The 11,454-nt window shown below is 44.1% G+C and overlaps 1 protein-coding gene and 2 long non-coding RNA genes across 4 annotated transcripts in view; 1 reads left to right on the top strand and 2 right to left on the bottom strand.

Moving 5' to 3' along the window:
- Positions 1-1,720, bottom strand: part of RAB5IF (RAB5 interacting factor) — a 7,975-nt gene extending 6,255 nt beyond the window's left edge. Inside the window, exon 1 of the mRNA XM_006921783.3 lies at positions 1,392-1,720. Coding sequence (XP_006921845.1) covers positions 1,392-1,505 — 114 coding nt within the window. The 5' untranslated portion in view covers positions 1,506-1,720. The remainder of the gene's footprint in view (positions 1-1,391) is intronic.
- Positions 1,721-1,865: 145 nt separating this feature from the next.
- The window catches only part of LOC112470983, a 19,325-nt gene continuing 9,736 nt past the window's right edge, over positions 1,866-11,454 (top strand). For both annotated transcript variants that reach the window (XR_003043102.1, XR_003043101.1), the window contains exons 1-2: positions 1,866-1,953; positions 3,039-3,130. This is a non-coding gene — a long non-coding RNA (uncharacterized LOC112470983). The remainder of the gene's footprint in view (positions 1,954-3,038; positions 3,131-11,454) is intronic.
- Positions 9,245-11,448, bottom strand: LOC112470985. The gene is made up of 2 exons (XR_003043104.1): positions 10,769-11,448; positions 9,245-10,568 (listed from the first exon to the last, which is right to left on the bottom strand). It is a non-coding gene; the product is annotated as an uncharacterized LOC112470985 (long non-coding RNA).

Below are 11,454 nucleotides of genomic sequence, written 5' to 3'. Positions count from 1 at the left end.
GCTGAACACATCTTCCAGGGACTTTCCCCCCCAAAAGCAATAGTATGTGGCTTTTGCATTTCTACTTTTTATAGTAAAATGTGGTTAAAACAACAACAACAACAATATTTAGATATCTTGAGTGATGACTTCTAAGGGCTGTGCTCTAAATAAGAAATTTTAAAAAATCACTTACCTTTTTTGAGAAGCGACAAAAATGAAATGGCTTATAATGAAATGGCTGTGATAGTAGGTGTGTGCTAATGGCCACTGATAACTCTTATCTGACCTGGGGAGACCTAAACAGACTAACCTCAGGCAGAAAGGCTGACAGTCAACCTACTCAGCACCCTCTTCCTGAAAACTGAACTTTGAGTAAGTGACAAAGGAGAGAAAAGATTAGAAATAAAAGTGCTGGAGGCAGGTGCCAGTATATCTATTTCACATACAAGGACACAGTAGACTCAGGTTTCTGAGCTGCCCTAGATTGCAGAAACTAGTCCTTATATAAGGAAAAAAAGAAATGACACAGCAGATCAGAAAGGTTTTGCAAGAGCTGGGCAGGGCTGGGGCACCTTCAGGAAGTACCTACCATCCCCCCTTAGTGGAACTCCAGGAAGGAAAACCCATTTTACTAGTCCAGAAAAAAAACAAAAAAAAACCAAAGAAAAGATTGCAAACATAATATTCTTTTCAGACCAAATGAAATTAAGCTGTTCGTGATGGTAATCTGGAAGCCCCAACCATTCCTCACAAATATTTGGTGGTGTCTGTGTCTCTGTGTCTGTGTCTGTCTGTCTGTCTGTCTCTCTCTCTCACACACACACACACACACACACACAAGGTGGTCTCAGTCACCCCTCTCAACTTTCACATTTAAAGTATTCGGAACTTCTCATTCAACAATAAAGTACTGGCAGCTCATCTCTGTGCTAAACCTTTTAATGCACCACGGTACCCCCACTTAGGAGTTGTTCTGAAAAGTAAAGTATTGCACGGAGAACACCTGATATAGAAAGCATTCAAATGTCTGTTACCGTTACAGTTCGTGCTAACGACTGTGTTATCTTAGAGAAGTTAAATCACTGACGATCCTACTGGAGGTCAAATCAAATTCAGCTCTCTCTCACTGTTCAGAAACATGCCCTACCCGCGGGTGACATATCCTCTGCCCTCTCCACGCTGCTTCTCGCGTGACTCCGGCGGCCTGACCCTTAGACCACTCTGCTGTGAGCCCTGAGCCCGGCTGTCAGGCCTGGGCCCGCCAAGTTCGCTCTAACACCCTTAGGCTACCCGCCCCACCACCAAAGATATTCGGCCGCACCAGGACGGGGACAGGCTCGGGTCTGTCCATCCGTCCCCGAATCCCAGCCGGCTCCTCGAGCTTGCGACCTCGCCAGATCCCACCGTACCTTGTCCTCCCAGGCCGCGTCGCTCCGCAGCACCTTGCTCCAGACAGAGACTTTGAGGGCCCCGTTGGCCAGCTGCGGCTGTGACGGCTCCTCCTTCCGCCGCCCGCCGCTCATCCTCCCGTCGCGCCGCCCGGGCAGGGCCTGGGGCGCGCGGGCCGAGCCGAAAGGAGTCGAGGTCTGGGGTGCTGGGTAACGGCGCCTGGGGCGGCAGTGACAGGTTCAACAGTCTGGTTCGGTGGCACGCTGCAACTGCCCGCACTTGGCCAAACAGCCCGGCTCAGCTCGCTCGGCCGAAACCAGGAATACCGGAGGGAGGAGCAACGCGTCACCGTGCGTCCTCCCGCTGACGTGCCCACGCAGCCAATCGGCGGCCGCGCGGCCGTCCATGTAGAAAAGTAGCCGTCGCTTGGCGCAAGCGCCATACGCATGGAGGAAGTGACGGCAAGCTTCTGCCAGGCTCGCCGTAGGGTGAGAGGGAAGGGACAATCTTGGAGGGGACGACAATACGAGCACGAGGGGGTGCTGTGGAGACTGAAGAACGGTGTCTGAAACGAAAGCGGAGGTTGGACATGAGCGTCACCCAGTTCGCCCCAGCTTGTCCCCTAGAGCAGCGAGGCAAAACGCGACCCTGGTTTTCTCGAGGCGTCCTTTCGAGTCGTCCTTTCAAGACGTTGCTCCCCGGGAACTCCAGGCTGCCTCTTAGGATTTAGCCCTTGCTCGTTTTCTCTCTTAAGTGTGCAAGTTCAGTAGGACCTGTTCAGGATGTTAACTCTTTTCTGTAATAAGTTAGTGTCTCATCCTGCCCTGCTCTTCTGTCAAATGAGCCCTGAAACCCAAAGAAGGGAAATGATTTTCTAAGGCTATATAGCAAGTTGGAACCAGCTGAGGACTCCTCACGGGGGAAAAGTAGAGAAAATATTTTATTAGGTATCAGAATGGCTGAATGTTCATCTGTTGTGTCCTCACTATGTGCTAGGTCAGTGGTTCACAAAATGTGTTTGTGGACCAGCAGCACCTACATCACCTAGAAACTTGTTTAGAGGTGTAAATGCTTCATAGACGTTATAGGGGCGGGGCCCATAATCGGCGTTTTAATAAGCTCTCCAGGTGGTGTCACGGACACTGTGCTATGCAGTATGTTGAGACCAAGGCACATCACTTCTCTGTGCGTTGGGTTAGAGTAACTTGCCCGGAATCACTCAACTAGTACCTGAGTTTGTCTGACTCCAAAATCTGTACTTTTAACCTTAAGCTTTAAGTCTTAAAGAATAACAAAGAACATCCTTTGCATACCTGTCAGTGTTCACCTGTAGTTCTCCACCTTAGGTGAACAACAGAATCTCCTAGAGAGCTTTTTCAGAATACTATATTGGTGTTTTCCACCACAATTCAACCCCAAGATCCTGTTTCAGTAAGTGCGGCTGGCCCCCAGAGGTGATAAACACTGCAACAGACATTACTCTGTCTGGATCTGATGAGAGGGCCATATATGTGACACGGGTGCACATCTTTAGTCTTTACTTTCACGTGGATCTTGTTTGTTTTGGCCCTGCCTCTTTTCTGAACCAGTTTCCCTCCCATATGCTAACTACAGTGAAGCTCACTCCTGTTTAGAAGTGTACCATCAGTATAAAACCTCTTCTCCAGGTTCCCTGGTAGCATGCTGCACTGGAGACAAACTGATCATTCTCTCAAAGAATGTTGGAAGAGTATCTAGCCCATGGTCAAAGACAGAAAAGGTAAGTTTTCAGTCTGCTGGGTGTAGCGGTAAAGATTTGTAATGGAGAATTTGATTTGAGATGTTGGGGAAGACAGCTCTGAAGGAAGAGTAGGAGTTAAGACAGAGAAAAAGGAGGGGAAAGGGAGAGAGCATTTCAGGAGGTGAAACCTTGTGGGCTGAAGATAAGGAATAAAGCCACAAATTGGGGAAGGAAAGAGAGGGTCATGCTGGAGAATTTGTTTTTATCCCAAGGGTGGAGGAGGAAGGAACAGAAAGGATTTGAGCAGGGGCCTTCACTTTTCAGGTTTACATCTTAAGCAGGATCATTCTGGCTGCTATTTGGAGGACTGAATCAGAGTGGGAGACTAAAGACAGATTTGATGGGGGCACCAAAGATGAAGAAAATTGGAATAAAATGGAGTTAATTCTTTCTTAAAACTTAAAAATATTTTTTAAGTTGCTATAAAATATGCATAACAATATTTACCATTTTTAAGTGTTCAGTGGCACAGCGAAATACATTGACTTTGTTTTGCAGCCATCCCCACCATCCTTTTTCAGAATCGTTCATCTTATAAAAATGAAACTCCATACCTATTAAACTATTCACTACCCATTCTCCCCACCCCCCAGCCCCTGGCAACTACCATTCTACTTTCTGTGTTAATTTGACTAAGTACCTCATGAGAGTGGAATCACACAGTATTTGTCCTTTTCTGATTGGCTTATTTCGCTTAGCATACCCTCTTAAATATCCATATTGTAGTATGTGTCAGAATGTCCTTTTTTAAGGCTGAATAATAACTTTGTTAAATGTTTGTTAAATGACCATTGCATGTATATACCACATTTTGTTTATCCATTCATCTATTGAGGGACCCTTGGAGTGCTTCCACCTTTTTGCTATTGTGAATAGTGTGTCTGTGTACATTGGTGTACAAATATCCGTTCATGTGCCTGCTGTCAGTTCTTTCGGTATATACCCAGGGTGGAATTGCTGGGTCATATGATAATTCTATTTTTTATTTTTTGAGGAATCACCGTACTATTTTCTATAGTGGTTACACCATTTAAATTCCTAAAAGTGCACAAAAGTTCCAATTTCTCCACATCCTTGCCAACACTTGTTTTCTTTTTTGTTTGTTTGTTTGTTTTAATAACAAGTACTGTGAAGTGGTATCTCATCGTGGTTTCATGTGCTTGTTGCCCATTTGTATATCTTTAGAGAAATGTCTGTTCTAGACCTTCGCCCAGTTTTGAATCTGGTTGTTTGGTGTTTTGTTGTTGAGTCTTAGGAGTTCTGTATGTATTCTGGATATAATAATTTTGATGAGGTTCAGTTTGCGTAATTTTTTGTAGTTGCCTGTGCCTTTGGTGTCATATCCAAGAAATCATTGCCAAATCCAGTGTCATCAAGGTTTTCCCTTGTTTTCTTCTCTGAGTTTTATAATTTTAGCTCCTATGTTTAGGTCTTGATCCATTTTGAGTTAATTTTTTAAATTTGTTTTTCAGTTATAGTTGACATACAATACTATATTAGTTTCAGGTGTACAACATAACGATTAGACATTTATATACCTTATGAAGTGATCACTATGATAAGTCTAGTCCCCATCTGGCACCATACATAGTTATTACAATATTACTGACTGTATTCCCCATGCTGTACTTTATATCCCCGTAACTATTTTTATTACTAGCAATTTGTACTTCTTAACCCTTTTTTATATGGTTTTAGCTAAGGGTCCAACTTCATTCTTTTATGTGTGGATATCCAGTTTTCCTACCACCATTTGTTAAAAAGACTTTTCTTTCCCCCATTGAATGGTCTTAGCACCCTTGTCGAAAATCATTTTGTTACTGGACAAAGTTGGTGGGTCTATTGCCCATGGCACACAGAAAAGCTGAAGTCTGAGGCAACAGTTTTTTCACAAAGAAAAGATTTCGTTGTCAGGCAGCTAGACAAGGAGATCAGAGACCACATCCTTCTCCCTTATCCAGGGTATGGGGCAGTTCTTAAGGCGTTAGGGACAAGTTTTAATTGGAGGGTTGGGATTTGGTGTTTATGGTAAGGGGCTTCAGCACTGAATCTTCGTGGACAACGGGCCCTTTGCTTCTGAAAGGGATCCTGTATTCAAGTTCCCGTTATGTCCCTATCCTTTGGTTCTGTGGGAAGGGGTGAGGGTTGTTCTGAGTGCAGCTGGAGGTGGCATGGCACATGTTCTGTGCTCTCTCTGTAAAACAGCTCAAGGGTTGTATTAATCACAGATCTGCTTTAAGGGAACAGAACCAGTTTTAAGCTGGTCAGTATGATTTGTGTGTTATTTCAATTTGACCATAAGCGTGAGGGTTCATTTCAGGGCTCTTCTATTCCATTAGTCTATTTGTCTGTCTTTATGCCAATACCACACAGTTTTTGGTCACCGTAGCTTTGTATTATGTTTTGAAATCAAGAAGTGTGAATCCTCCAACTTCGTTCTCCTTTTTCAACATATTTTTGGTTATTGGGGTATCTTAAGATTCCATATGAATTTTATGATGTGTTTTCCTATTTCTGCAAAAAAAAGAAGTCATTGGGATTTTGATAGAGTTAAGTATTTTATTCTTTTTGATGCTATTGTAAATGTTATTTCCGTAATTTCTGTTTTGGACTGTTCATTGTTATTGTATTGAAACACAACTGATTTGAGGGTGCTAATTTTGTATCCTGCAACTTTGCTGAATCTACTTATTAGTAGTTTTTTGTGGAATCTTTAGAGATTACTACATCTATGATTATATCATCAGCAGATATGATCTTTATCCACTCTGCCAAGAGTTAATTCTTTATATGTCATATTGTATTATATTGTGAAGCTCTGACTTTAACTCGGAGAGGAGGGTGTCATGGAAAGTTGTATTTGGAAGGGTCCTCAGATCCTGCAGTCCAGCCCAATGTCACACAGTAAGTTAGAGGTTTAATAGGCATTTGAAACCTGAGCTGTATTGCCCTCTTAGCTTTCTAGGAGCAGAAAAAGCCACGCTGGGAGGATATGATGGAGAGCCCCTGCCTAGAAGGTATCCATGGGACTGAGCTTTGTTCTTTCTCTGCTTTCAACCAAGGCTTTCCTTATCTTAAGAAGTGGGAAATCTGGCTGAATCTCAGTGCATCCATCTGGTTAAAATAAACATCCTGGGTGGTCTAATATGGAAAAGAACTTGATGAAGTCAGATTTGGAAGTGGGAGAGATGAATTTGGAATTAGGACACATTTGCCTTTGTGAGGTTAGGGCTTTTTAGCACCACTAAACACATGATGTCAGCATTGGGGGTGAGTACAGATATACCTTGGAGATCTTATGGGGTCGGTTCCAGACCACCACCATAAAGTGAGTCATAATCTTTTTGGTGGAGGGTCTTGCCTTCAATTTGTAAAAAATGTAGCATCTGTAAAGCACAGTAAAGCGAAGTTTAATGAAAACGGGTATGCCCGTACATCCTCCCAGCTGAATACCTCTATTCTACAGCCAGCTACTTGTAGTAGAGTTTGGAGAGGAAAGTGTGCTCTGAGAGGTAAGGCTGCGGCCCCAAACATAGATGGAATCACAGAAATCAGGAATCCTTGGGGGAAAAACCATGAGCCATGGCAAGAGCACTTAGTGTTAAATAGAGGTCTGAGTTTGTATCCTGATCTTTTCTTTTTGCTTAAAATAAATGTTTTACTAGCATTTATTGAGCCCTTACTAGTTGCCAGCTTTGCTAAATGTTTTACATATATTTATTTTCCTCCAAAAGCTGGCTGGACTCTTACCCACTATACTGAATTCCTCTCCTTCGACCTTTAAATTTTCTATAGTGAACGTGGGTTGCTTATGTAATTAAAATGACAGTCTTAGGAAGCAACAGTTGACTTTCAGGCCACCATAGACTCCTGGAGGCTAAGGGGAAGTCATTTGATTTGAGGGGACTAGTTGGTGGTACTATTCTTCCTCTTGTAACTTTGAAAGATGAGGTGCTTGTCTTTTTACCTCCGCAGTCTTCTGGCAGGAAATCAGTGTCCTGATGATAAGTGATTGGGTCCTGAAGCAACAGTAGGGGAATCTCCTGTGGCAGCAGTGAAGAGCACAGATTCTTGGACTCTCTGGGGGTGGTGTTTTAGAATTTGCATTTTCATAAGCTCTCCTGATGATCTTGATTTATATTAAGGCTGGAGAACTACTTCTCTGAGTAATTAGTCCTAGTTCTGCCACTTAAAAGCTGTGTGTTATGGGGCAAGTTATTTTAACTGTTCTGTTTTACCTCTAGCCTTGTGCTCAGAGGCCAGATAACAATAGAAAATAGAAGTGAAATGGATTGTCTCATTTCATCCTTCTAAGAGATGAGTATTACCATTTTATTGACAAGGAAACTGATGTTTGGAGTGGTGAACTGACTTGCCTGTGGTCACAATAGCCAATGAAGTAACAAAACCAGAATTTGAACCCAGGGTTAGAGAAGTGCTTTAGAAACTAGTAACATTGATAGCAGTGATGCCTATTTCCACATCCCTTTTGAGTTCCAGACTTTATTCTCCATGGCTCCAGTGGATAACATAGTAAGGTCACAGCCACACCATGGCAGACCTGGCCCTTGCCTTCTGGGAGCTTTCTCATTGTCAGCTTCCAAACTAGAGTGTACTTTTAAAATCCAGAGTCCTGATTCCCACCCTAGAGATTCTTATTCATGGGGCTGAGTTGGGTCCATGGAAAAATTACTTCCAAAAACAGTAGAAAGGAGGCTGCTTCCTTGACCATCAGTCTCAAGGCACACCTCACCTAACACCCCTCCATCACTTTTTCTTTCCTTTCTTACTGTTGGACACAAGGTCTAAGTACATTGATACCCAAGGACTTAAAGCATCACCATGGCCCCTATGTTAAGAGTGGGGGCATAGAAAGGGGGTCTGATAATACATAGCCAACCCAATAGCAAACTCAAGCCAGGGAGCAGAAATGCATTTACTTCTTTAACGAGACTGTTCCTGGAAAGGTAGATAGATGTCTTGATAACATTCTTAGCTTCTGAGGAGGGGCCCTTGCCACATTGTCCCTGTCAGCTTTCACTAACTAGAGTGTTTGCTCACCTGAGCTCTTCAATTTGAAACTTGATGCAGAAGATACTTTTGGTTTGTTCTTTGAGTATTAAACCGATTTTGAGTAGCCTTTCCAGCATGTTCTTATTCTGCCAAGCCCCAAGGCAAGTGTCCAATTTGAGGAATACTGACAGAGGGAAGTGAGAAAACCAGGACTTTGGGTGAATGGCCAAGTTGGAGTTCTTTAATCTGGGCAACTTGAGCAGGGAGGCTGTCTCCGAATTCCTAAAGGGAAGTGACCTGTGGGAGATTTCATATCCTCTATTTTGGTGTGCTGGAAATCAGGAAGCCAGTTTGGTTCAGCAGAAACTTCTAGTGCTTAGCCCAAACCATGTTAGCTGGATGCCAATGGGCTGTGAACTGCTTATCACTAGGTTCAATGTCTGGGTAGTTCTGAGTGACCTTAAAGCAAGACAGACTTGAATTCACATCCTAGCTCCACTTAATATTGGCTAAGCTCAGGCAAGTAACAAGGGCATCTCACTTCTTTTGTGAATGTGTAGAAAAATTAAGAGATAATGAACACTGCACAGACCATAAGACCCTAGTAAGACTGTTTACTGTTGCAGACCTTGATTTTGTGGTTTGGGCTGCAATTACACTGTATAGTCAATTTCATCATAACAGAAATGCAACCCGCAGCTAGCTTAAACAAAAAGGGGAATTTACTAGCTAATGTATTAGTGAAGTCCAGAGGTGTTACTAGTTTCATATGACTAGAACATCCCTTTCATCTCTGCTTTTGTGCTGTCTTCATAACTGCAGCCATGCTCTTTCCTAATTGGGGGTGGTGGTGGGGTTACCAGCTTGGGATGCATATGCCTCCTGTACACTGTGATCAATGGGATACGGAACAGAGGTGAGGCCCAGCAAGTAAGGATAGAGTGTACATCCCTTAGAAGTAGCTACTGGAGGGAAGGTGAGAACAGTTAAGGCAGAGTAAGGCCTCTGTAACTGCCCCATCTCCAGGCTAGGCCAAGTCACAGTGGATCAACCTGTTTCTATTTTTCAAAACAAAACAAACAAAACCCAAAACAACTTTATTTGACAAAAGACAACAAGTTATTTACAGTAGTTTTTTGCTCAAATTATTCAACGGGATAACTGTGCTTCTCCAGGTTTACCTCACAACCAAATCAAGCAGAGGCTGCCCCACCCACAGCCTCCCTATCTTGCACAAGGGGGGAATGCCAACCAGAATTCAGCAGCATGGCTCCTGCCCCCCTCACCACCTCCACTGCTCAGTGCACTGTGGGAAGAATAAGTCCCACCCCAGCCCAATATACTTCCAGAGTCCTCTGCTACAAGCATCTTGCAACAGTCACACCAGACCTGGGCTCACAGACATGGGTGGGGTGGAAGAGGCTGGGCAAAAAGCAACTTCAACTACTCTTGAAGCTGCCATGTTCATTCTTCCCTAGCTGGGCCTCAGGAGGGTGAGGATCCCTGATCACCAACCCCCTACCCTAGGGTATCCAAGGAGGGCACAGGGGGAGGCTGGAGGCAAGAGTCTAGGAAACCTGCCTACTCAGAGCAAAGCTCCCTCTCCTTAAATAACCAATCCCACTCCCACAGCCATGGGTGGGCCAAGCCACTCAGAATTGAGGGTGTCTTCCTGAAGACTTCAAAGATCATCCCAGGAAGGACAGAACACACATTGCTGCCTTTTCTCCAGGCCAACGCCACACAAGTCAGCCAACACCCAGTAACTCTCCCCCTTGTGCCCGACCTGGCAAGTTCAGGAAACTATAGGCTGGGGTTCCTGACCTGTTTTTTGGCCCAGTAACAATGTTATTCAGAACAAAAATATTCCAGCTAATAATAACCTAGGATTAGTGTTTCTTAGGATATATAAAGATGGGGTATGTTGCTGTCAGCAATGAAATAGCAAATAAAAAATGGGGAGGGAGAATAAGACCAATTGTGATCTGTTTCACTGTGAAGTTCAGGGCAGGGGCCTCTGCAACTCCAATTTAAAGGTGCAACACAAAGACACTGTGACCAGGCTTCCTAATTTCCAGCCCAGCCTTCTCTGGAAGGCAGTTCCTCAGCCAGCTGGGGGCACTATTCCCTGCTTCTTCCAGGAATAGCTTCCTGCCACCATTGTGGAAAAAGCTGCCAGTAGATGGCTCACTTCTCTCCAAGTAAGAGGTACCCAGAGCTTCTGACACTCTGGTCCCACTAATCCAAGTTACTAAAGGAATCTAAAACTCAGGCTGCAGGGCAAAGCTTTCAAGGATAAAAGGGAAAACATTATAAGAGGAAAAAAAAAAAAAACCCACTGCCTCAGTCTAGCTTACTTCTCCCACCCCCCAAAATACAGTAAAAACAAAAATAGAAAAAACACCTCTCTGGTTTTATCATCCTTCTCTGCTCTGTGCCTAGGTTTGGTCAGATTCTCTGTTGGACCCTCTCTCTGGCTGTAGCTTTATCCCTTTCTGTGCCTGATGCAGAAAAGTCAAAGCCCATAAGTTTTTCCTTTTTTGGGGGCGGGGGGGAGGCGGGGTAAACCAAACCAACAATAAAACACAAAAATAGAAAAAACACCTCTCTGGTTTTATCATCCTTCTCTGCTCTGTGCCTAGGTTTGGTCAGATTCTCTGTTGGACCCTCTCTCTGGCTGTAGCTTTATCCCTTTCTGTGCCTGATGCAGAAAAGTCAAAGCCCATAAGTTTTTCCTTTTTGGGGGGCGGGGGGGAGGCGGGGTAAACGAAACCAACAATAAAACCACCATTTGGAATTTTGCAGAGATTCGGCTGGTCTCAAAAATAAAAATACTCCTTCTTTGTAAAACAATCACCAGTTGTAGTGGTGGATCATTCTCAGTTCATTAGACTCCATCACACGGTGCACTCTTATTCCCCACAACTGGGCTCACTACCCTCATTAACGCAAACCACAGCAAAAAGGGAAAAATAAACACAAAGTTTAGCAAAAACCTAAACATTCAACTGGAGTTGGTTCTGTTACATCTGCTGGGTTCCTCTTTTCTTTTGTTCACACTTATGAACTTGGAATGTTCACACTTGGCTTAACAAAAAGAGGCTGGCTCAGGGGCAACTTGGACCCAGCGTAGGTCTGAACTTGGCAGGTTTCCTGTGCCCAGCCCAGGAAGGCAGCCTGGAACAAAGGTGTCCTGCGGATTCTCTGGAGAAGTAGCAGCAGCACCATGCCTGTCTCCACTCTCTTGGTCTCATTACTGAGGAGGCCTGGAGAAACGGCGGTCAGCAGAG

This window comes from Pteropus alecto, unplaced genomic scaffold (genome assembly GCF_000325575.1).
Source record: "Pteropus alecto unplaced genomic scaffold, ASM32557v1 scaffold45, whole genome shotgun sequence".
NCBI lineage: Eukaryota > Metazoa > Chordata > Mammalia > Chiroptera > Pteropodidae > Pteropus > Pteropus alecto.
Note: the sequence above shows the minus strand (reverse complement) of the source record. Positions and strands in the feature narration are given on the sequence as shown.